The 23,622-nt window shown below is 55.2% G+C and overlaps 3 protein-coding genes across 3 annotated transcripts; all 3 read right to left on the bottom strand.

Annotated features, from left to right (window-relative positions):
• Window positions 1-536: 536 nt before the first annotated feature.
• Window positions 537-8,593, bottom strand: RGL2 (ral guanine nucleotide dissociation stimulator like 2). The gene is made up of 18 exons (XM_027602982.2): window positions 8,020-8,593; window positions 7,610-7,809; window positions 6,238-6,321; window positions 5,803-5,981; window positions 5,618-5,668; window positions 5,231-5,528; window positions 4,699-4,950; window positions 4,512-4,615; window positions 4,328-4,412; window positions 4,179-4,247; window positions 3,927-4,001; window positions 3,309-3,341; window positions 3,066-3,187; window positions 2,874-2,969; window positions 2,666-2,777; window positions 2,267-2,557; window positions 1,304-1,418; window positions 537-1,174 (listed from the first exon to the last, which is right to left on the bottom strand). Exons 2-18 carry the CDS (start codon window positions 7,766-7,768, stop codon window positions 963-965), a joined length of 2,337 nt encoding a protein of 778 aa, XP_027458783.2. The 5' UTR covers window positions 7,769-7,809; window positions 8,020-8,593; the 3' UTR covers window positions 537-962.
• A 296-nt stretch (window positions 8,594-8,889) lies between these two features.
• LOC113927262 (TAP binding protein) lies at window positions 8,890-19,403 on the bottom strand. Its single transcript, XM_027602986.2, has 8 exons — window positions 19,213-19,403; window positions 18,924-19,094; window positions 18,434-18,694; window positions 11,463-11,861; window positions 10,720-11,061; window positions 10,543-10,632; window positions 10,387-10,424; window positions 8,890-10,042 (listed from the first exon to the last, which is right to left on the bottom strand). Exons 1-8 carry the CDS (start codon window positions 19,247-19,249, stop codon window positions 10,031-10,033), a joined length of 1,350 nt encoding a protein of 449 aa, XP_027458787.1. The 5' UTR covers window positions 19,250-19,403; the 3' UTR covers window positions 8,890-10,030.
• A 212-nt stretch (window positions 19,404-19,615) lies between these two features.
• On the bottom strand, window positions 19,616-23,023 carry ZBTB22 (zinc finger and BTB domain containing 22). Its single transcript, XM_027602983.2, has 2 exons — window positions 22,902-23,023; window positions 19,616-22,199 (listed from the first exon to the last, which is right to left on the bottom strand). The coding sequence occupies exon 2, from the start codon at window positions 22,128-22,130 to the stop codon at window positions 20,226-20,228; it is 1,905 nt and encodes a 634-aa protein (XP_027458784.1). The 5' UTR covers window positions 22,131-22,199; window positions 22,902-23,023; the 3' UTR covers window positions 19,616-20,225.
• Window positions 23,024-23,622: the final 599 nt, after the last annotated feature.

Genomic DNA, 23,622 nt, shown 5'->3' with positions numbered 1-23,622 from the left:
TAAACTGAGACCCCAAGATGAAATGTGGTGACCCTCTTTGCTATGATTTCTTGTCATCTTCCAAAAAGTCCTGGCATCTCTCTTAAGTCGGTCTCTTTCTAGAATTTGTTTGAATGTAGTTTAGACAGATTTAAAATCCCAACCATGGAATGCTTTGTGATGTTGTAAGTCTTCCAAGTTTACACATTATCCACAAAGTTTGTCTTCCATTTCTTTGTCCTAAAATTGTTTCTTACAAATTTCCAACCAGGGGTTGTTCTTCAGACTGATCACTTTAATTAGGTGACTAGTACTTGATGTGGGTCTGTGACAACTGAGGAGGAAACCTTAGCGAATAAAGGGACCCCCGGGTGGAGAGGTTACTGGGGAGGAATACACTATTGTGAGGAAACTTCACTAACACCTCGCTTTCAGCAACAGGGATAGAAAACACTGGGCCCCTTCTTGTTCCTTGACGTCTACCTTCAGCCATCTCCCTACCCCCACTCCCAGCAGCTAGACCATACGCACTGCAAGGACAGAACAGGGGAGTAAAATTTAGGTAGTGTTTTGGTTTATTATCTTAGTGTTGTCACAGTGACAGGAACCCCTACTTGAACCGATTTCTTGCCATCCCCTCTCCCCAGGGCTCAGAGCCTCTAGGCTTTTCCTCTCCCCCTCCTTGTAGGCCTTTCCTTGGCCCTTGGCATGCTAGGATGTGGCCAGGAATCAGAAACTGATTCCTTTTTGTAGCACCAGCTGTGTGCTGCATTCACGGAAAGTAGGGAGCTATACACAGGTATCCAACTTGGTTACCAATATTACTAGTTCCCACAAGGCTGGATCTCAGCTGTCTGGTAAACCAGTGGCACTTCACTGCCCCAGGGTGTTTGGCCAGTGCAACATGACCTCCACCATTCAGGATGGCTACCCACATCTGGTATGGCCACCAGGAGTCCTGTTGAGCTGGAAGGGCTTCCTCCTCAGAACAGTGCCCGGGCAATCTTCCTCCCTGTGGCCTTGATCCTGGGAAAGGAACCCCCTCCTCCCTCACTTGGGGGAGTTCCTGAGGCAGAAGGGCTGCTGGTGAGACCCAGTGTGGCAGCAGAGGGCCTTCGCCGCTGCCGTAGGAGGAAATCGTGTGAAGCTCCATCCATAGCATAGAAGACATTGGCCGAGGGTGGGATGGTCAGCTCTGTATGTTCAGAGAGGGAGTGTCAGGAACAGACATGGCCATTCCCCCCACAACCACCCGGACATGGAAGCGTTCCCACGGGTGGGCAGCACTCTCCTCTCGAGTCTGCCTTCCCTCATGGCCTCTGACCTCGCTCCCCTGGGAGCAGCTGCACGAGCTCATACTCCGAAGCCACCGCAGAATCACGATTGTTTTTCTTAAGGACACGACCGATGACACTTGGAGCCTTGTCCTGGCTTGTCACCTGGTAGGACAGGAGACCGAAAGAGCAACAAATTGGCCATCACCTCTGCTTTCCATCCTTTCAGCTCTAACCACTGATCCCAACCAAACACGGTTACTGTGTCAAACACTTCAGAATGAACAGGGAAACCCTATATGGTGGCTCCCTGGACTCCACGATGTCCAGTGAAATAGGGCTGCTTCCCTACGAAGAAACTGCTGTGGGTTCTGACAATCTAATATGGCCATCAAAATTCAAGGTGCAGCAGCTAATGCCAAGTAGCCTTTATAATAAAACAGCTGAGGGGCATCTGGGTGGCTCGGTTGAGCATCCAACTCTTGGTTTCAGCTCAGGTCATGATCTCGGTCATGAGATCGAGCCCATAGGGCTCTGTGGTGCTGGGTGTGGAGCCTGCTTAAGATTCTCTCCCTCCTGGGGTGACTGGGTGGCTCAGTCGTTAAGCGTCTGCCTTCAGCTCAGGTCATGATCCCAGGGTCCTGGGATCCTGGGATCGAGCCCCGCATTGAGCTCCCTGCTCGGCGGGAAGCCTGCTTACCCCTCTCCCACTCCCCCTGCTTGTGTTCCCTCTCTTGCTGTGTCTCTCTCTCTCAAATAAATAAAAAATCTTAAAAAAAAAAATTTTTCTCCCTCGGCCCCTTCCCACCCCTGCTCGCAAGCATGCGCACACACGTACTTTCTCTATAAAAATTGAAATAAAAAAATCTTTTAAATAAAATAGCGGCCATAACCAAAGATCAGAATTAAAACCATAATCACCCTCCCAGGTGACTGTTCAAACCGAAGACAACATCTGTAATCCCACACGGCGTCATCCCCCACCCCCACCACACAGCCCACAGCTTGCTCACCAAGATGCTCTTGTAGACACTGCCATCTTCCCCCAGCTCCATCTGGACTCGGATGATTCGGCAATCAGAGGCCCCTGGCCCAGACCCCCCACCCCCGTATCCAGTCCCCTTGGAGGCCCCCTCAGCACCCCCACTGAGTGGGGAGCCACAGGAGGCGGAGCGGCGGTGACCTCGAGAAGGCCTAGGAGAGGAGGCTGGGGGAGAGAGGTGGCTGGGGTCAGATGGACTGTGCAGGGATGGAGTGCTTTCCAAGGCAGAGTCCAGAGATGAGACAGACGGCCACTTCATGTGCTAGGGACAAACAACATGGGGGACGGGCATGAAGGCAGAGAGGTCAAGGCAGAAACGTTCACAAAGGCCGGGTCAGTGCTGAGGTCAGAGGTCAGGAACAGAGCTCACCTGGGCCAGCCGGGTCAGCAGAGGGGCAGGGGTTCCAGGTACCTCATCTCCCCCCACACTGGGCCGGTCCCAGGAGACCAGGGGGGTGGGTCCCCCAACAGAGCCCAGAACCCTGGAGGGGCAAGAGATTAGGAGGGTCAGAGGAAGAAGGGCTCGTCTCCCAAGTAGCTTCCCCAAAACACTACCCCCCAACCGCTGACTCCCTCACTCTGTCCACTGCGAGATGACCAGTGTTGGCCGAAGCACCCGCGGGGCAGGAGGGTCACTGGTACCAGGTGGCTCCACCTCACAGGACACTCGATGGCTGTGAAGAGGGGCAGTGGGCAGAGATCAGGACGTGACACACCGATCCCCACACTCAGCCCCAGCCCTGGAGTCCCAACCTCACCCAGCCAGTCACCTCTGGGCCTCTGTCAGTGGCCGGAGCCCCTGTAGCCACCGCTGGATATCGGGATCAGGTCGGAGGTCATAGCCACGACATTTGTTCTGGAGCCGCCGCAGCTCAGAAAGGACAGCAAACTCCTAGGAAGGAGCCCACAGACTGCAGGAGCCAAAACTCAGGGACCCCCGACTTTCACCTCTGTCTCCCCATCCTGGGACATGGCTAGGGATGCCTGGCATCCGGCCCAGGCACTACCCTCACCTTCCTCCGCTTGTCAAAATTGATGTATCCATTCTGCAAGAATAAGGGGGATGGGGTGAAGCCCAACCCTGCCACAGAGAGCACACACCCATCCACATCCAACTCACACACACTTCACCCACTAGGCCTCTGAGTTCTCTGTCCCTCCCCTGGCTCCCCCTCACCCTTGTCCTGCCCTAACCACTCTACCTCACCCTTGAAATGGAGTATCACAGGTACAAGTGGTGTCCATTTCACAGCTGGGAAAATTAGGGCTCAGAGAGAATGAGGAATTTGCCCAAGATCCCAGTATCTGTTTCTGTAATGAATGCTACGTAGGCTTAAGTTTCAGGCATGCTCTAAGCACCTGCTGAACAGTAATGCATTTAACTCTTATAATAACAGACTGGCATAGACATGGTCGCTCCTTTCCCATTTACAGGTTACTGAGGCACAGAGAAGTTAAGCAACTTGCCGAAGTAACAAAACCAGAATGCTGGCAATCTGGCTCGAGCCTTGGAATTCAGTGCTGACGCCCTGTAGCACCTTTCGGGAAGGTCTGTCTGACCCTCAGGCCCACTCGTTCCCTCATCACAGTGCGCACATGAACACACACACACACACACACACACCACTGACCTGCAGTTCATCCTTGGAGGCTGCATCCAGCATCACGAGGTCCTTCAAGAAGGTGCCAAGGTATGGGACCACACCCTGAGGTCAGAGGTCAGGATCAGACGCCCGCCCCTGATCTGAGGGCTCTCCATCCCTCTGCACTTTCCTATCCCATTGCCTCGGACACCCCCCCATGCCCCCTCTTCCCATCCCTCAGACCACTTCCTCCCACACACTCCTTACTCCTTCACAACCACCCCCCAGCTAGTCACTCACCCCACCCCGGGAGCCAGACCTCGGGGCCTTCTTGGAGTTTGGCTCCAGAGAGGGCTGCAGCTTCACCTCCTGGTGGTGACAGAACAAGGAGGTATGGGTGTGGGGCGGGAAGCAGGGATGGCTGGGAACGCCAGCGAACAGGGTCTCACCTGTAAGAGGAGCTCCCGGCTATGGGAATAATTATCCTCCTCAGAAAAAATGTGGCAGAGGCTGGAGAAGACTCTGAGGCTGTCCCTGAGGGGTGGAGGGCAGCAGCCTTGAGGACGGGCCAGGCTCGCCCCCACGCCTCTTCCCAGCCCTCAGCTCCCAGCCTCAGTGCCCCAACCTCCCCACCTGGCTGCTTCCCCCCAGGCTGCTCGAAGCCTGTGGATGGGGCTGGACTGCAGAGCCGACACAACAGCATAAACTGAAGAGAAGTTTCGGAGCAGACGACACTCCTGCGGGGGTCACAGAGGTAGGCCTGAGCTTTGGGACCTCTCTCCACGCCAGGGTCCCCAACAGGGCCAAGCCTCTCTCTTACCTCTGCCACACGGATCCACTTCTCCAGGAGCCGGGCCCTCTGGGGAGGACGGAGTGGCCGAATGGTCACCTCCCCGGGCCCCTCTCCAGTTGAGGTAGCCCCAAGGACAGAGCTGACCACTGCCCCTGCCACCTTGTTGAACTGTGTGACAGTAGCTCGGACAGATGGGCAGAGGTGGGAATGTCCTGGCCGGTCTCTGTGACCCCACAGGCTCCCCAGGCACTGAGAGGGGACCAGACTGAGAAACAGCTCCTGCAGGGCAGAGGGCAGAGGTTAAGGTTCATAGTCAAGTGACGTCAGCCTACCAATGTCAGGGGTGTGAGGATCTCAGGTGGCCAAGGAACCAAAGGGGCACGGGTAACAATCACGTTTGAAGGGTAACAATCAAGGGGAATAGGGGAAAGGTCAAAACTGAGTGGACAGAGGATGCTGGGAGCTGGATCAGGAAAGGTTGGAAGCAAGGAAAGGACCTGGAGTCAGGGAGAGGTTAGTAAGGGGGTAGGGGGCATGGGGTCAGAGGTCAGGGTCTCACCGCATCTAGCAGGGTCAGCTGTTCAGCCAAGTGGTCAGCGAGGAACACCAGGACATCCGTGGGGTCAGCAGGGGGATCGCCGGGGAGGGCCAGGGGCTTAGGAAGGTCGGGGGCCTGGGGGTCCACCTGGGACCGGAGGTTGCGGATGAGGTCAGCGCTGCCCCCCCCAACACCCTCCCCTGCTGCATACCCGGTCCGAAGCAAGAAGCTCTCAAGCCGGTCAAGCTGACCCTTGACCTCAGAGCCAAAATCCTCAGGGTGAGAGGCCAGCCAGGTTGACAGTACAGAGATGGCTACCCTGGGAAAAGGGGAATCAGCCAAGGGTCAGATATCAAGCTGCAGCTCAGCCAGAGAGAACTGTGAGATTAACAGCCAGGGGTCACTCACCCTGTTGTCCTCTCTAGTTCATCAGTAGGATGAGATTCAAGGGCTTCTAGCCTGGGAAGGAGAAGAGATTCTATCTGCCCATTTTTTTTTTTCCAAACCCCCAGTGGCTCTATTTTGGTGAGATTTTTTTGGCTCTAAGAAAAGTCCAGACACCTCCATAACCCTTGGTCCCTTATGACCCTGACCTGTCAGCCACAAGCCCTAGCAGGGCAGGCGTGGAGGTGAAGGCCCGGTGGGTGGCCAGGAAAGCTGATGTGAAGGTCACGTCAGCCCCTGATGTCCGGGCATCCAGCAGGTGTCTGACCAGGGCCTCCAGAGTGCCAGCTCGGAGCCTTCTGGAGGAACGTGGGGGAGGTGTGGGGGCCTGGGGGAGACAGAAGGAAAGTCACTGACCCTTTTTTCAACTCAGCCCCTAGGTCTCTGGGGAAAATCCCAGACCTAGGAGATGGTCCAGGCTTGTTATATTAAGATTCAGAGAGGGCCAAAGACTTGACCTAAGTCACACAGCAGATTTCAGGTCTCCAGACCTCTGACTTAGCACTCTGGCCAAAAAGTTGGCCAGATGAAGAGGCACTGGGAGGTGATGGGTCAGAGATGAGAAGCCAAAGTTAGGATCTCACCAAGGGATCAGGAGGCCGATACTGGCGGCTTGTGACAGTAAAGGTGGCACCATCCTCCTCCTCATCCCAGACAGACACAGGGGCCTGGCGGAGCAAGGAAGGGGAGGTCAGTCCCACACCACCCCCCACTGCTCCCAGCCCTCACCCCCAGGCCCTACTCCTCCCTCTGTACCCCTCACCTGTGGTGGCAGGGGACAGTACCAGCGAGTGCGAGGGGTGGGGGGGGCTGATGACCCCAGGTCTCCCCCACTGGGGCCCAGACAGCCCCCCCCAAGCCGCCTCAGGGCCCGGTGAAGTCGAGGGGGTGGCAGTAGGGGGGTGGGTGGAACGCAGGAACCCTGGGCCTGGAGACCGCTGTAGCCCTTTCCCCCCAGAGCTGAACCCCAACACAGCAGAGAAGTAAGGTGCAAAGGATAGGAGGGGGGAAGCGAGAGAGGCAGAAAGCCAGAGGCAGAGACCTTGAGAAGCTGGAACCCCAGTCACAGGCACAGTCGCAAGCTCCGCCCTCCCCGGCAGGAACTGACCAAGCCCCAAGAATTAGTCCTTCCCCTTAGCCCCCTTTCCCTGGTCCCCCAATGCTGGGAGACCCCCCTCAAGGTGGCGGCTCCAATCCCAGTACAGGAAGGAGAAGGGGAAGTTGGGATGATGGGGGGGCCCCCCCCCGCCAGCCGACTCGGAGAGTCACGTGGCCCCAGCCCCTCCCCCAACCGATCCCGAAAAACCAGCCCTGCCAGTCACCCTGCCCTCACCCAGTCTCTGGACCCAGGAGTCCAGGGCCTCGGGGCCCCGAATCCAATTTCTGGCCCCTCCTGAGGCCCCAAATCCTGCTTCTGGCCACCATCACTAGTCCCGGAGGAAAGCAGGTGACCTCCCCCCCACTCGGCCTGGGATCCCTCCGAAGTCCAAGAACCTGGGCTTCCCGCCTCCACTCGTTGCCCAGCGGGAGAGGGGGAGGGGTCACGAAATCGAAGGGTTCCCTCCCCAATCCCAGAGTCAGAGGAGCCGGTTACTGTGGAAACAAACCCCTCCCCGCCAAACAAAAACAAGGAGGGCGACAGGGACCAAGACAGGATGCCCAGAGAGGCAGGCACAATCTGGCCGAAGCAGGGAGAGCCAGAGACTCGTAGAACAGAGCCAGCCGCTCTGGCAGGAACTGGAAAGGTTCCTGCGGGCAGGTCCTGAGTCACACTGCCACGGGGAACCACAGAAACTCCGGGACTCCCCGCAGCGGGGAGACAGGCAAACCACCCAGCAAGAGGCGCGGAAATAACTGAGGCTGGGAGGAATAGATGAAGGGACACAGAGACACGAGAGAAAGGTGGAGAGTCTCCGAAATGTATACCTCCCCGACTTCCCACCACTCGAGTCTCACCTCGTCTTCTTCCTCCTCCTCCTCTTCCTCCTGCCCCCCGCCCACGCCCTGGCCACCTGGGCCCCCACCCTCTTCGGGGTCTCGGCTCCGGAAGCTGCTCAGCACGACTCCCCCGGGGGGACTCGTGTCCCAAAGCAGCCGCAGGGGCCGCGGGAGCATGGCCGAGTGAAGGAATCAGCGGGGTCGGGCCATGGGGGCGCCTGGGGAGAAACGGGGGGGGGGGCAGGTGGAGAGTCAGGCGGGCGCGGGGGCATCGGGGAGGGGAGGGACGCGAGTGGGTGCCTAAGTGACCGTATGGGAGTCCTGGGGGGGGCAACACAAGAGTGGAATATGGGGGTCCCTGGTGCATTTTGGGGATGGGGGTCACGAGTACCGGAACGGGCAGGGTCACAGGGTGCTCTGGCTCTGACCTGCTCGGGAATGGTGGGAGCAGCGCGGGTCCCGGGACGCTGTTCCTGTCGGTCTCCGGTCCCCAACCGAGTCCCTGGACCGAGTCCCCTCCTCGGCTTTTCCGCACCCCCCGGTTACCCCCCCCTCCAGGCTCCCGGGCCCTCCCGCCCTTTCCGTTCCCCCCCACGTCCGCCCGCTCAGACAGCAGGAGCCAAAAAGGGAAGGAAGTGAGGACAGGAGCCAGGGCCGCGGACGAGAAGAGCGCTGGACGCCCAGCGGCCGAGACCCAGCAGCCAGGGTCCCCAGCTCCGCTGTCCTCGGTGCCCCCTACGCGGGGATCCTGGAGCCCACGTAGCCCCGCACTGATTGGAATAAAGATTCCAGTCTCCAGCTCCCGGGGGAGGACAGGAGCCGAATTTGACATTCCCCTCCACCCCACAACACTGAGGCTAAAACTCGCGTGGGAAGCGCTTTAGGCCGAGTGGGATCGGTTACTCCACCCCGCGGGGTTACCCTCCCCACCCACACCCACGCGTGTAGCGGACCGGAATCCACTCCGCGTTTTCCGAGGAGCGCAGGGTTCCGGCCCTCTCGTAAGGGGGCGGAGCAGGAAGCCGCCACTTCCGGTTCTAGATTCGGCCCTCCCGGGTTTCCGGCGTCCGGCGCTGGTACGTACGCTCCCTTCTGCTCACAGCCGCCCCCCGCCCCCACGAAAGCCCGCTGCTAGAGGGCATCCTGCCCGCCGTTAGTGGCGCTCGACCCCGGCTTTTCCGGAGGGTTGGGTGTTGCCAAAGCGTTTGAGAGGTCGGGGGTAAGGGACCAGAAGTGGCTATAAGAGTCTGTGCTTGCTTGCAAAGGGGACCCGTGTGGGGAGAATGAGACACGCTGTGGGGAGCACTGGAACACAACTTTATTCCCACACGATTAGATCCGCTTCCCGCGTCGGTCTAGCCGACGGTCCTCCCCCTCGGAGGTCCCCAGGCCAGCTGCCGCTTCCTTCGTCCAGTAGTTCTTTGGTCGAACACTTGCCTTTGAGTACTTAGGACAAAAAAAAAGGACTGATTTCTTGTGCTGAGCGCCCTCCAGTGGGCGCCCGGCCCTGTGCCCGAGCGGGGACACAGCAGTGGACAGATAGGCACGTTCTTGCCTTTGAGGAGCCGACAGCCCGGGAGGGGAGACAGGCATCTAACAACGGCTCGCACAGTCACTCAAATACAACTGTGGTGAACCGCACAAGAGGGACACGCGGCGGTCTGAGGGAGTAAGGAGGCTGACCTGGTGTGGAGCCTAAGAAGGGCGAGGGTGGCCCAGACAAAGGGAACAGACCGGGGAAGGTGGGAGCCATTGGAAAAAAAGAAATAGCCATCGGTGTGGCGAACACTGAGGGAAGGGCCGGAGGGCACCAGGTGGGGTTGAAGAGGCAAGCAGTGGCTCTAGCGCGGCAGATGCCTAGGCCAGGACAAGAAATGGATTTGGCTTCTAGAGCACTGGTTCTCCAAGTGTGGCCCTTGTCCCAGAGGTCCTGGAGACTATTTCGGTGGGTGTGCGAAGTTAAGGCCATTCATAACAACACTAAGATGTTATTTGCCTTTTTCACTCTCTCTCAAAAAAAAAAAAAATGTACACTGGAGCTTTCCAGAAGCTATTGACATCATTGTCCTCCCAGCTCATGGAACGCGGGCTTGCTTACTAAGCAATTTATGCTACTAGAACTTACTAAGTAAGTAGCATAACTTAGTAAGTTCCAGTAGCATAAATATCTATGGTTTATCACCCACATAACCAAAAGCTCTTTAGAGTTCTTGACAATTTTTAAGCGGTCCCGAGATTTAAAAATTTTGAGACCCACTGCCTTAGAGCTCTAAGAAAGGAAATGCGATAGGTTTGTGTCCTTTGGCAAAGCATTCCAGCTGCTCTGTGGAGAGAGACTGGAGGGAGCATGAGCAGATGATGGTGTACTATTTGGGGACGCTACTGCAGTAGCTCAGGCCAGAGATGATGGTGGCTTCCCCAGGATGGTGATGAGTGCCCTCACTGTGCTTTCTGGAAGAGAAATAAAAAGGAGGTGAGGAATTCCAGGTTTCAGAAAGCCAGGTGAAATGCTCATGATCAGTCCAGAGATAAATGAACCCTCGTGGGCACAGAGGGTGGCAGAGGAACGGGGCTAACGGTTTCTGTCAGTTTTCTGCCTGGCAGACACTTATTTTCATCCTTACACTCAAGGAAGGAAACCGAGGTGTTAAGTAGAATATTCAAGGTGGCAGGAGTTAACCCAGGTCTGTGTGAATTCCAAATCCAGGGTAGACTTTGGGATGAGGAGTCCTTGGGTAAGGAGTTACAGGGAGGGGCTCAAATGAGAATGGAAAGAAAAGAAGGAGAGCTGTTACCTTCTCCTTTGAATCCTTCAAAGTGGACTTGTAGGCAGCTGCGGAGAGAGATTGAGAAGGGATGGTATGAGGGAGTGGTAGGGCAGAAGAGGGACAGGTGTCAGGTTTCTGGGAGTAGGCAGGGACAGTCACTGTGGCAGGGAGGGTCACACTCACCTGCCCAGCCCAGCGCTTTGATGAGCCCGAGGAGGAGAAAGGCAGACAGGAAGAGGCCCACGCCGTCCTCTAGGGAGGGCCCAGAGAGACCTGGCAGGTGGAAGGGGGGCAGAGAGTGAACTCAGTAGTATCCTCCCAGGTGCCCACCCCTGGCTGCTCCATCCTTCTGACTCCTACCTGCCACCTCCAGGGTGACCTCGGCGCTGCGCCCCAAGGCAGGCAGGGTGGGGTGGTGGATGCGACAGGCATAGCGTGCCCCATGGTGTTTGGCCGTGACTGGGTTGGGCTGCAGGTGCGCAGAGAGGCTGACAGAGCCATCCGAGTGGTGGCGCAGGGCAGAGAGCCACCTCTGTCCCTCAGCCTTCTGAAAGCTGCCCTCTGGGCCGCCCCGGAGCTCCCACTTCACCTCCAGGCCCTCGGAGGGATAGAAGTGGGACACGTGGCAGAGCAATTCGGGGGGTGCCTCCCCGGGGGCAGCCCATACAAGAGGTGCCGGCGTCAGGGATACTTTGGGGCGCTCTGGGGAGAAAATAGGAAAGGAGCATAGGGGGGGAATCAGTCCACATCTGTCCTCCCTCAGAGACCGTCAGTTTGCCCTATGGCTTCCCCCAAACTGAGGTGGGTTTGGGTTTTTTCTTCCAGGATGGGGAACCTGCTATCTCCCCCCTGGTGCTTCACAGGAAACCCCATGCTAAAACCCTTATTCTCAGGGATCCCCTATTCCTCAGATTCGGGAACCTTCATCCCAGTCACTCAGATTCCCAGGGACCTCCACCCATTGCCCCTCTGACTCCCAGGGACCCCAGTCTTTCCCACCACTCACCCAGCACTGTCTTCTCCCCTATCCCTCTGCCATCATGGTGTCGCCATAATCCCAGTGCCCACCGTTTGCCCGTGGGGACCCCTGTACCACAACTCACTCTGTACAGCAAGCTCCAGGGTGACCTGCCCTTGCAGGTATGGCAGGTGTACAGTGGCCTGATAGGCGCCCTCCTGGAAGGGCTGTACTGCAGGCAGCTGGAGGGTCCCATTGCCAGTCCATGGACCCCATGGCTCATCATCATCCCAAGCGGCAAACGCCACTGCCCCCTCTTGGGCAGCTGGCATCTGCTCACCCAGCCCTGGAGTTGCAGCCAGGAGTAGGTGCCCCTTTCCCAGGTGCTGGCGTCGCCACTCCAGCCCAAAGGGAGGGGGGCCAGGGGCCAGAGATGTAGCGGCCTCAGAGCTGGGGGGCATGTAGGCAAAGTTCAAGTCCAGCAGAGCATCTTGTCCCAGTTGGATCCGAGGGGTGGGGGTGTGGGTGAGGACAGTCAGCACAGCTGGGGAAGATGAGAAGAGGAGGAAGTGGAAGGGGCACATGAAGGGCAGAAAGAAAGGAAAAACACAGAGAAATAGAGTTATAGGGAGGACCCAACTCGAATTCACCCACCCCTCAGAGGACACCTCCTTTTCTGATACTCACCATCTTCTAGTCCTCCCTGCACATCCCCTTTGTTCTGGGCCTGCGTGGACCCAGAGTGAGCAGACAGGTCTAAAATAGGGTCAGTGAGTGGGCACAGCCGTTGAAGGCTGGGCTGAGCACATAGCCCACTCGAGTTCTGGGGACAGTGGGCTCTGAGTGCACTTCTGACACAGCCTGAACCAGTCCAGTCTCCATGCACCGCCCTTAAAGAGCCAGGCCTTTCTTGGTTCACTCGAGAAGACTGTGATGACTCAGGGCTGTCAGTCCTCTGGTGCTGTACAGAGCGCTTACTGACTCTGGAAGGTTCTGGCTCTAGCCTAGACCTGAACACAGACCTCTGTGCTCTACTGAGGAAGGGTACGCTAGTTAAGTGCCTGGAACCTGGCCACCCTGGTTAATCCCCACTCTGCCTCTATATGGCCCGGTGGATGGTTGTTTCACGTTGCCGTGGCTCAGCTTAATCTCCTAAATAATGAGATAATAATGATGATAATAGTACCTGTCTCATGGGGTTGTAATGAGGGTTAAATCATTTAATGCCTCTTGCCACCCAGATTTATTCAGTTCCGGATTCTGAATAACAAGGACACCTGTGGGGTCACCTGGGTGGCTCAGAGGGTTAAGCGTCTGCCTTCGGCTCAGGTCATGATCCCAGCGTCCTGGGATCAAGCCCCACATCGGGCTCCCTGCTCAGCGGGAAGCCTGCTTATCCCTCTCCCACTCCCCCTGCTTGTGTTCCCTCTCTGGCTGTGTACTTCTCTGTCAAATAAATAAAATCTTAAAAAAAAAAAAAAAAAAAAAAAACAAGGACACCTGTATCTGAAAGGTGCTTCGAACAGTGCCCAGAATACAGTAAGTCCACCAAAGTGTTTGCGGTGATTACATCTAACCGTCTGCCAGACCAACTTAACATGCCCCAACTCAACAGCATCTCTGCAGCCTTCCCTTGCCCAGCTCCAATGCCCATTCCCCCTGCCTTGATGAATGATCACCAGCAGCCCCCCAGACACTAAAGGCAAACACTCAGGAGTCACAAATTCTCTCACTCAACTAATATTTACTGAGCACCTACAATGTTCAAGGTAGAGGACAGAGCAGTGAATGAGACAGAAAGTCTCAAGAAACTTCCCTCAAGTTTCTTACAGTCTAGTAAGGGAGACAGATGAGCAAATTGGCAAATATAACGTACCATGTGCTGTCCCCACCAGTCTTCCAAAGAGATCCCACTCTGTCTCCAGCTCAAGTTCTCACCACCATACATTAGGACAATTACAACCTCCTCTCAGGTCTTCCTATCCTCAATCTCCCTGTTCTTCAATTCATCCGCCACCCTGGAGCCACAAGGTGTGGCTACAAGTCTGATCAGGTCACGTACCTGTTTAAAAAACCCAGCTACCTGCGGAGCCAGCCACTAAAGGCACAGGCTGGAGATAAATGAGCCCGGCTCAAGTCCCAGCCCAGCTTCTTACAAGCTGGCGGTTCTCAGACAAGTTCCCCAAGTGCTCTGTCTCAGATTTCTTCATCTGTGACATGGAGATGATATCAGTACCTTGTTTCGATGGTTGTTGAGAGGAATAAATGAGGTTATGCCAATAAAATGCTAGGACCTGGCTATAAGAGGAATAAATGAGATTATGCCAATAAAATGCCAGTACCTGGCTATAGAAAATGCTCAATAAATGTTAGGTGTTGCTATTTCCATTACTGCCATCATCATCCTCATGGACTTGCTTGGCATCTCAGGAAAATCGTTCATCTATATTTTTCTCATTAGTCCAGTGATCTGATCCTTGCCTAACTTTGTAAGAATCAAGTAAAATAGCAGGCTTTTGGAATAATGGCATGCGTGTGTGTGTACACACACACACACACAAAACTTCTGATGATTCACTGTTACCTATAAAGCCCAGATCTCAGGGTACTTGACAATCCAGCCCCCAACCCACCCTTCCAGACTTCTCATGCACCCTAAGAACTGGCTCCAAAGAATCCCTCTCTCGTGGCTAGTAGAAACTCTAATCATTGGGCCTTTCTTTGCTATGGTCATGAGTTTCCTTCAGGGCCCTCCCCATTATCTCCCAAATATCTAAATACTCCATGTCCCTCAAGGTCAGTTCTACTGCTCCTTCTTCCCAGAAATGTCGGTCCTTCACATAAAAGTAATCTTCTCTTGTGATTTTGTAATTTTTAATCCTAGTTTCTGAGCCCCACAAAGTTAAACTTCTCTCGGGGCGCCTGGGTGGCTCAGTCGTTGAGCGTCTGCCTTCGGCTCGGGCCATGATCCCGGGGTCCTGGGATCGAGCCCCGCATCGGGCTCCCTGCTCCGCGGGAAGCCTGCTTCTCCCTCTCCCGCTGCCCCTGCTTGTGTTCTCTCTCTCTCTCTCTGTCAAATAAATAAATAAAATCTTTAAAAAAAAAAAAAAACTTCTCTCAACCACATGGGACAGTTTTTGTTCAATAAAGTAAAAAGGTAGGCAATTCACTTCATTTATCAAAATCCAGAAACATACTTTTGAATTGTTAAAAACAATCCACAGGATTAATAAACAAAATCTGAAAGTTTTACAGTTTAACCCTTAACCTAACAGTGCTCTTTAATATCGGTTGATGGAGCAATTTTAGACCTGCATCCCACAAACTGGACTCTGAGAAATACCAATGTAAATACAACAGGGCCAGAACACGAAGGAAATTTGTACCTGTTTTTACAGCTTGCATTACATAGGTTTTTGCTTTTCTGTTAATAAAGTGAATGGTAGGGGCGCCTGGGTGGCTCAGTCATTAAGCGTCTGCCTTCAGCTCAGGTCATGATCCCAGGGTCCTGGGATCAAGCCCCACATCGGGCTCCCTGCTCAGCAGGAAGCCGGTTTCACCCTCTCCCACTCCCCCTGCTTGTGTGCACACACTCTCTTTCTCTCAAATAAATAAAATCTTAAAAAAAATAAACTGAATGGTAACAACTATTATAAAGCATTACTGAAAAAATTTAAACCCAAATCTAATCAAGTTTCTAGATCTATCAAATTCATAGGAAGTATGGAAGAAAAAGGAACAAGGAGGAAAATGACACAATGAAGAAATACTTGGCCAAATACAGAATGTGGAAAGTTATACAGGACAAGTGACAAACCACTAGCATGCGGGGGGGGGGGGGGGGGGGGCGGTGCGAGGCAATTATAAAATAATGGAGACTTAAGAGAGAAAACTGTTATGGACTCAATGTCTGTGGTACCCCCCCCCAAGTTCGTTTGTTAAAGCCTTAACCTGCAACGTGACTATACTTTTGACCCTTGAACAGCACAGGTTTGAACTGCGAGGGTCCACTTATATGCAGGGGTTTTTTACAGTACAGTCCTACAAATATATTTTCTTCTCCTATGATTAATTTTCTTTTTTTAAATGTTTTTTATTTATTTATTCATGAGAGTCAGAGAGAGAGAGAGAGAGGCAGAGGGAGAAGCAGGCTTCCCGCGGAGCAGGGAGCCCGATGCGAGACTCGATCCCCTGGGATCATGACCTGAGCCAAAGGCAGACGCCCAACCATCTGAGCCACCCAGGTGCCTCTATGATTAATTTTCTTAATAACACTTTCTTTTCTCTAGCTTACTTTATTATAAAAATACAGTATATAATACATACAACATATAAAATATGTTAATCAACTTTATGTTATCGGTAAGGTTTCTTGTCAACAGTAGGCTCTGAGTGGTTAAGTTTTGGGGGAGTCAAGTGTATGCAGATTTTCGACTGCTGGGGGTGGGGTCAGCGCCTATAAAACCGCCTCCCTGCCCCCCCCACACACACAGTTTTTCAAAGGTCAACTGTATTTGGAGATAGGGGCTGTGAAGAGGTGATCATGGTCAAATGAGATAATTAACACAGGTCTCTACCTGATATGCTGGAGTCCTTTCAAGAAGAGGAAGAAACACCAGAGTTCCCTCTCTCTCCTCCATGTGAGAACACAGCCAGAAGTGGCCATGTGCAACCACAAGGGTGGAGCTCTCTTATCAGACACCAACCCTGCTAGCATCTTGATCTTAGACTTGACCTGGGACTTCTAGCCTCCAGAGCTGTGAGAAAATAAATTTAAGACACCCAGTCTATGATATTTTGCTATGGTAACCCAAGCAGATGCAAGAACCAAATGTAATATATAGAGAGGCCTGTTTTCGATCCTGATTCAAGCAAATCTACTGTAAAATAACATCACTGAGAAATTGGGAAATTTTTAATATGGGCTAGGAATTAAGTGATATTAAAGAATTATTGTTTGTTATGACAATGGTTTCTTTTAAGTCCTTATTTGATAGAGATGCTTACTGAAGTACTTATGAGTAAAATCATATGATGCCTGGTATATACTTTAAAACACTTCAAAAAAAGGAAATAGATGGGAGGAGAGTCGGCAAAACAATGTGGTAAAACCTACTAACTACACAAGTGGGGGATGGGTCTATGGGGTTCATTCGACCATTCTCTCTACTTTTATGTGTCTTTGAAATTTTCCATAACAATGTATTAAAAGAACGATGAGAATTAAAAAACCATACACACGAAGTATGTTAGGACAGTGTCAACTTTAAAGTGTCAACACTTTAAAGTATTTGCTAAGAAATACTGTATAAATGTATATTAGTAAACTTACCAATGATCTGTACCCCTAAAGGATTCATTTTAAATCTTACGTTAAAACAACAACTTTCATTTTCTTCAATCCCCAATCAAGCAGAAATGCTTGAAAAGAAAGACTGAGCACAATAACTAGTTTTTACCCCCAGGGGTCTATGAGAAGCAAAAAATCTTCCCACCTGGGCCCTCCATGGCTCCTACCTACACTTCTCTCATGGCCCAAATTGTCTTCTGCTCTATTTCACAATTAACCATGACAAATCTGCCAAAAACCTTGAGAGCAGAATCTACATCTGATCACCTTCTTGACCCTTAAAAGTGCCCAGGGCCACCTCAGAGATTCTGATTTAATTCGCCTGGAGTGGGACAATTCAGTATATTTTAGAAACTTCCAAGAGGACTCTTATTTGCAGCCTGGACTGAGAACCAACTGGGCCCTAATTTCTCCTTGGTGTTAATAAATATTGAACCAGTGAATAAATTAACAAAGTGCCTCCCCTGAGAGTCACAACAACGGAAAGGCAGACGGGAAATAGCATCCACATTTATAGTTGGAAAAACTGACTCAGAGAGAAAAGCATCTTCTTACCCCCCATCTCGGTGGAGCCAGCAGCCCTGGGAAATACTCTTCCCCACTGGAGAGAGCTACTAGCCCCACAAGGAGCAGTTTGCCTCCACCCGTGCCTAGGATGGGGCCTGGGAACTTAGAATGGCAGCATAGGCAGAGGTGATGGGTGGGTGCTGAGTCCCTTTCCCTGGTCCTGTGGGTGATTCACTCTCAGGGAGGGGGGTGGCTGGAAAGTGGTCCTAGGGAAGGGAGAAGGGAGTGGTTGGCCTGCCAGTTTTTTTAACAAAAAATCGCACAAGAGGCACCTGGCTGGCTCAGTTGGAAGAGCATTGTGGCTCTTGATCTCAGGGTCTTGAGTTTGAGCCCAATACTGGGTATTGTAAGAGATACTTACATACATATATACATACATAAACTTTAAATAAACTTAAAATTCACAAGGCTGAGGGAAGCCAAAGACTCTACTGGTATCCTACCCACCCTCTGCTGCAAGAATGGTGAGCCCCTAGGTACCCCATTCTTGCTTTATCCGCCCACTCCCTCCTCAAGCCTCAGCTCAGCAAAGTGCCAGATCCTTGCCCGTCAAACAGCGTTGCACCATGCAGTAAGTGATGCTCTCAGTGGGAGCCGTCAGGCCGCCTGCCCGGTCTCTTCCGCCCAGTCCAGCCCACCATTTGGTGACCACAGAATCAGCGCATCCTCCCTCATGAGCCATGGGGAAGGGGCTGGCAAGAAAGTTCAACGCGCTGGAGTGCAAGAGCCTTTGCCTTGCTAAGTGCCACAGCTCCGGATGTGGGCACAGGTGGGGCTTGGACGCTGGTTTCTGAAACAGGGAAAACCTTAAAGATGGCAGTGTCTATCTAGCAAGACACAGATCTGGGAGGAGAGGAGAAAAAAAGTTCTTGCTTCTGAGCCCCTCCCAGCCCCAGCCCCTTACAATTTTCTCAAGGTCCGGTGTCAGGAAAGTCAGACTTTCTCCAAAGCTCAGCCCTCCGGAACTCCACGAAACCCCGCCCCTAAACCCAGGATTGTGATTATTTTATTTGTTTGAAACTGGGCAGGAGCTAGAAGAAGCCGTTTAGATCAATTAAACAATCCTAGCCGAACCGCCTCGCTTTACATATAAGGCAACTAAGCCCCGATTGGGCAAACGAGTTCACAGCGCGAGTCCCAGGCTGATCTAGACCCTTAGAATCTACCCACTCCTCTCCACCGCCCCCCCCCCCCGCTACCTGTTGCCAAGGTGATGAGAGCAGGCTCGGGCTGAGGCTCGGACTGTGGTCTCAGGAGGCTGGAGAGGCTGAAGATCGGGCTGGACATGCTGACCATGAGCCAAGTCCCGTCCAGGGACCGTGGGCAGCTCTGCTCGGGGGTCAGGCCCCTGGCCCAAATCGCCGAAGCGGGGAGCGGGACGTAGCGGCTCAGCTCGCAGTGTGGCGCGGGGGCGTCCGAGGGGTACCGCCTGAAGGCAGCCTGGAGTGCTCCCGCGGGGTCTGTGAGCCGGCAGAAGGGAGTTGCTGCTGCAGTCGCCGCCAGGAAAGTGACGGGGAGGGCAGCGTCCAGGGAATCCCGAATGCACAAACTACCCAGTAGTGAGAGATTTAGAGGTAATCCAGACTCATCTTACAGGGGGAAACTGAGGCCCGAGGTCACAGCGCGACCTAAAGAGGAGGGGGTTTCGGTGGAAGTGACAGAGTTGAGGGCGAGTCCGGGATGACTCACCATGCACTTTGAGGTAGAGCTCGGGTTCGAGGTCCGGTCGGGGAGGTGGGGTCCCCGGGCCCTGGCGCAGCAGCAGTGCAGCGGGTTTCTTGGTCAGGCGGCCCCCGCCCGCATCCTCCACCAACCAGCACTCTATCACCGCGGGTCCCGCCGAGACGGCGGTCACCAAGGCTGGGGGAGAGGGGCACGAGTGAGGGGGCGACCCGCCCCCCAGCGTCCGGCGCGTCGTGGGCTCACCTCCCTCCGCCTCCCCCTTGTTCTTGGGCAAAGAGTCTCGGGGTTCGCTCACCCAAAGCCACGGTGAGGGGCAGAGACAGGGGCTTCATGGCGCCGCGATCTGCTCAGCCCCGAAGCCTCCACTTCTCCCTTTCACTTTCACTTCCCTTGAAAGGCCGGCAGGAGAGGCGGAGGAAGTCCCCTCTCCGGTTGGGTGAGGGCACGTGAGCTGCAGGTGCTTTCCGCACTGGCCGGGTAGGGATCCCGAAACGGTATCTCCGGTTCGGTCCTGGGGACCTCGGGCCCCGCCCCGCCCTCTTGGCCCACAGAGCACCACCCAGTCCCGGGGCCCTCCCCAACCCTAGGCTCCTCCTCCCTCCGTGCCCTGCCCCCCAGACTCTACTTCCCAGAGTTCGGTTACTCCGCCTTCCCCCACCTGCGCCGGGGCTGCAGCAAACACAGAGGGGCTGTTGGTAAGCCGAGTGAAATGACCAATAAATATTTTAATCACCATTTAAAAAAAATAAGATTTAAAATAAAAACCTTGTATTCTTACGACTTCCTCCCTCCTTGTCTTCACTCCCTCCTCAGTGAGAATCCAGTTGGGGGGCCCCCAAGGAGGGATAGGAGGGATGAGGGTGGAAATATAGGGCACGTCCTTAGGGACGTGGGGTGGGTTCTAGGACAAGGGCGGGGCTCAAAGGCCTGGTCCCCACAAAAACACACACAGAGACTTCATGTACAGACTACAACCACCTGACCCTTGACCCTGTGACTCCAGAATGCTCCATGGCGCCCTCTCCCTCCCCCCGACCATATGTGCCCCAGTCTGGAGCTGGGGCTTCAGTGTATGCATCTGGGAAGAAGGAAGGACTCAGTTCCGGGGATACGTCGTGGGAGAGTGGCTGAGGAATGGAATGGGGCGGCCGATGGTGCAAGACGGGTCCCTCTCCCACAATATATACAAGTCCACAGAGATACGGAAGACATTAAGCGTGGTGGGAGATCACCTGAGGGGCCACAGGGCCCCTGGCTCGTGCTCCCTGTTTCCTCCATCCGGAAAGCTACCTCCGGGAGTCTGCCGCCTCAGTTCGTTCCTCCACCTCCACCAAAGCCCATCTCCACCTTGTGGACGCTGGGTGGGGACCAGACCCTTCGGCTGGACTGGGGCGTGGCTCCACTCGCCTCGTCGCCGCTGCCCCCGCCCCCTCCGGGGGATTCTCTCTTGGGGGGCAAGGCTGGCCCGGAGGGTCCCCCGGGTCCCGGCCCGCCCCCGCCCCCGCCCAGGCGGTGCCGGCGCTCACAGTGTCCCCGGTGGCGCATGAAGCTGTCTCGCCACATGAACTTCTTGGCGCAGACGCCACACTCGTAGGGTTTGAGGCCTGTGTGTGTCTTCATGTGCTCGGTCAGGTGGTGCTTCATCTTAAACTTTTTGTTGCACACGGGGCAGTCAAAGGGCCGCAGGTTGAGGTGCATATTCACATGGCGATCGCGCATGCTCTTGTGGGAGAAGGCCTTCCCACAGTGGCACAAAAAGATCTTATTCCCATCCCCGCTGCCTGTCCCTCCAGGGGTCCCCCCGGCACCACCCGGCATGCCCAGGGCCCCTGCCGAGGTGCCCCCCAGGGTCACCGCCCCGTGTTCGGCTTGGTTCCCTGGTGGCTGGCCTGGAGCCTGTGAGGAGGAGGAAGATGAAGACGATGGGAAGACCAGGATGTGGTTGCCCTGCATGTCCAGGGGAAGCAGGGGCCTCGGAGGGTGGGAGGGGGCATAGGAGGAAGGGGTTGGCCCCCCTGAATCATCAAGCCCTGCCCCGGGACCCCCACCCTCATAAGAGCCAAAGTCATTGGAAGACTCACAGAAATTGACCTGCTCTTCTCCCTTGTCTGGGGGCTCAGTCAGGGTCCGGACATCACTTATGCTAAGAGTAGCCTCAGGTCCTCCGGCCTCAGGAACCCGTGAGCCACCCCCCAGCTCTTCATCTTCATCATCCTCACAGGTCAACACCAGGTCTTCCTCCTCCTCATCCTCTTCCAGATCTGCGTCTTGGGGAACCAGGGGTGCTGGTGCTGGGCTGCTTCCACCCCGCTTCACGTATACCCAGTGCTTCTGTGGCATGATGCTGGGTGGTGCGTAGGTGGGTCGCCGGAGCCCAGCCCCAGGAACCACAGCACCCCTCCCATCCCCGCCGTCGTCACAGAGCTCATCTGCCTCCAGCAGCAGCTTCCCAGAGGTAGCCCCCCCACTGCCAACCACAGGGGCTGGGAATACAGGGCCACCTCCGCGACGCTCCCCACCGCCCACTGCAGAAGCCGCAAATGCCTCTTGGGAGGAAGATGAGAAATCAGTGGACTCTCGGGGGCTGAAGTAGTTGCTGCTGCTGGGGGACTGATTCTCACTGGCCCGGCTGGAGGCATGGGAGCGCACAGAGCCCATGGTGGCAGGGGCCACGGTAGCCCCGCTCCCTGATGGGACCCCAGCACCAGGGACAGTGGCAGAGGTGGCTGCAGCAGTGGTGACGGTGGTGGTGGCTGAGGCCCGGCCTTCGCGGAGGAGTTCAGTGCACTTATCCACGATGTGCCACATTTGGAGCACCGACCCCACTGTGAGGAAGTTGACAATGTCAGCAGCAGCCATGCTGAGGCGGCCAGTGTAAGCCGAAGCCAGGACAGTCTCGAAGGCGCCTGGGTCCATGACGCTGGGCAGCGAGATGGAGGTCATGCCCTTGAGTAAAACCTGGTCGTGGAAGTAAGGGGAGGAGGCAGCCAGGACAGCACGATGAGCCCTGAACTCTCGGCCCTGCACTCGGATGGACACGTCGCAGAGCTGGCCCTGTAGCCGCTGCTGATTGAGGGATTCCAGGAGGGCACTGGTCACCTCAGGGAAGGACACGTGTACCACTGCAGCGGCAGGCAGGGGTAGTGGGGGTGGGGCCAGTGATAGAGGCAGGGGGAGTGCTGCCCCACTGGGAGAGAGAGGAGATGGCTCCATGGCGTGGAGGGAGGGGGTACCCCCCCAGCCACAGGAACAAGGGAAGGAGGAGGGCGGCCGGGGGGGTCTCTGGGAAGAAAAAGAGAGAAGAATGGTAACATCTCATAATGACACAGCCCTTCCCTTTACAGTTTAAAAACATGGTCACACCTGAGTAATTCCCCACAACAACACTGTAAGGTAAGTATCCCTAACCCTATTTGACAGACAGCAAACTGAGGCTCAGAAAGATTACGACATTATCCAAGATCACACAGCCAGTAAGTGACAGTGCCAGCAAACGCAGATGTCCTGACTCCAAATCCAGTGCTCTTTCCTTGGAGATTAGAGAAATGAGGTGTTCTTGGGGAATGGAGTGCCTCTCCTCGTAATTTCCCATTTGCCTGAGAGGCTGAGTTTCCATTTACCTTATTGGTGTTTTGCACCCTTTTATTGGGAGGGGGCAAGTCTGTTCCTGTACTGAGAACCATCCCCCCATTCATGTGTTTTTTAGGCTATGCAACCCCCCCCAAGCTCTTCCGCGAGCCAAGGCCCCCTTTGCCCCCCTTTGCCCCCCGCCCCCCGGCTTACCTCTAGCCCCGCCCTCAAGACACGCCCCTTGGCCCTTTCGGCCCCGCCTCTTCAAGGCCCACCCCCGTGACCCTCTCGGCCCCGCCCCTTGTCTACCCCCGCCCACACCGGACCCCGCCCCCCTCTGCTCCGCCCCAAGCGCTACTTCGACCTCCTCTCCCACCCGGAAGGCGCCCCCCAACGCCGCGCGTCCCCGCTTACCGGGCCGCGCGCCCCCGGGCCCCCCCGCCCCTCACTCGGCGGCCAGAGCCGCAGCCTGGGCCCCTCCCGCCGCCATCTTGCGCCGACTCCCTCCGCCCTCCGCCTCCGCTCCGCCTCCCGCCCCTCCGGCTTTAAAGGGACAGGCGGGCACCCCCGCCCGTGCCGCTGGGCAATACTCGGCCGACTCGGCAACTTCTCCTTTAAAGAACAGCCGTCTCATTCCACCTTAAAGGTACCAGGCCTCTTCCGCCGCTGAAGAACTCAGGGCTTGGTGGTTCGGCCGAAGCACTCATTCCCCTTTAATTCTGTAAGTCTGCCCTTCCCATTGGCCAAGGGTCTTGGCCATCGCTGCGTAGGCTCCGCCTCTGAACTGTGGCCATTAGTCAGTTTGCGGGATCTAATCGCCCGGCTCTCCCAGCTCTGACAGTCCCCTTGGAGCCCCGCCCCCTTCCTCCGGGCACGGATTGGCCAAATAACCTTGAGTCGGCCCCTGATTGGCCTTTTTACTCCTACCGCGCAAAGTGACAAAGTAAAGCGCGTTCCGGACACCGAAGCACGTTTTTTTTTTAGTGCCTGGCAGAGGGCAAGGGGAAGGCCTGAGGGCGAGGGAACTCCGAGAGAGGCAATCTAAGGACAGGCTACAAAGGACAGCTCCAAGGGGTAGCCAGGGGTCAGGGTAACCCTGAACCAGAGAACAGCTGGTGCCAAGCGGTGAGCATAG

This window comes from Zalophus californianus, chromosome 7, assembly GCF_009762305.2.
Source record: "Zalophus californianus isolate mZalCal1 chromosome 7, mZalCal1.pri.v2, whole genome shotgun sequence".
In the NCBI taxonomy this organism is placed as follows: Eukaryota; Metazoa; Chordata; class Mammalia; order Carnivora; family Otariidae; genus Zalophus; species Zalophus californianus.
The sequence above is the reverse complement of the archived record's forward strand: the minus strand, read 5'-3'. Positions and strand labels throughout refer to the sequence as shown.

Excerpts from the sequence above, each read along its gene's own strand:
- RGL2 (XM_027602982.2), bottom strand. The coding sequence starts at position 7,768 with ATGCTCCCGCGGCCCCTGCGGCTGCTTTGGGACACGAGTCCCCCCGGG. Across the intron at positions 5,982-6,237 it reads ATCGGCCTCCTGATCCCTTG|GCCCCCACACCTCCCCCACG; the intron begins GTGAGATCCTAA and ends TGTCTCCCCCAG. Across the intron at positions 4,616-4,698 it reads AGTGGATCCGTGTGGCAGAG|GAGTGTCGTCTGCTCCGAAA; the intron begins GTAAGAGAGAGG and ends TGACCCCCGCAG.
- LOC113927262 (XM_027602986.2), bottom strand. The coding sequence starts at position 19,249 with ATGAAGCCCCTGTCTCTGCCCCTCACCGTGGCTTTGG. Across the intron at positions 19,095-19,212 it reads GCCCCTCACCGTGGCTTTGG|CCTTGGTGACCGCCGTCTCG; the intron begins GTGAGCGAACCC and ends CCTCTCCCCCAG. Across the intron at positions 10,633-10,719 it reads GGTCACCCTGGAGGTGGCAG|GTCTCTCTGGGCCCTCCCTA; the intron begins GTAGGAGTCAGA and ends TCCACCTGCCAG.
- ZBTB22 (XM_027602983.2), bottom strand. The coding sequence starts at position 22,130 with ATGGAGCCATCTCCTCTCTCTCCCAGTGGGGCAGCACTCCCCCTGCCT.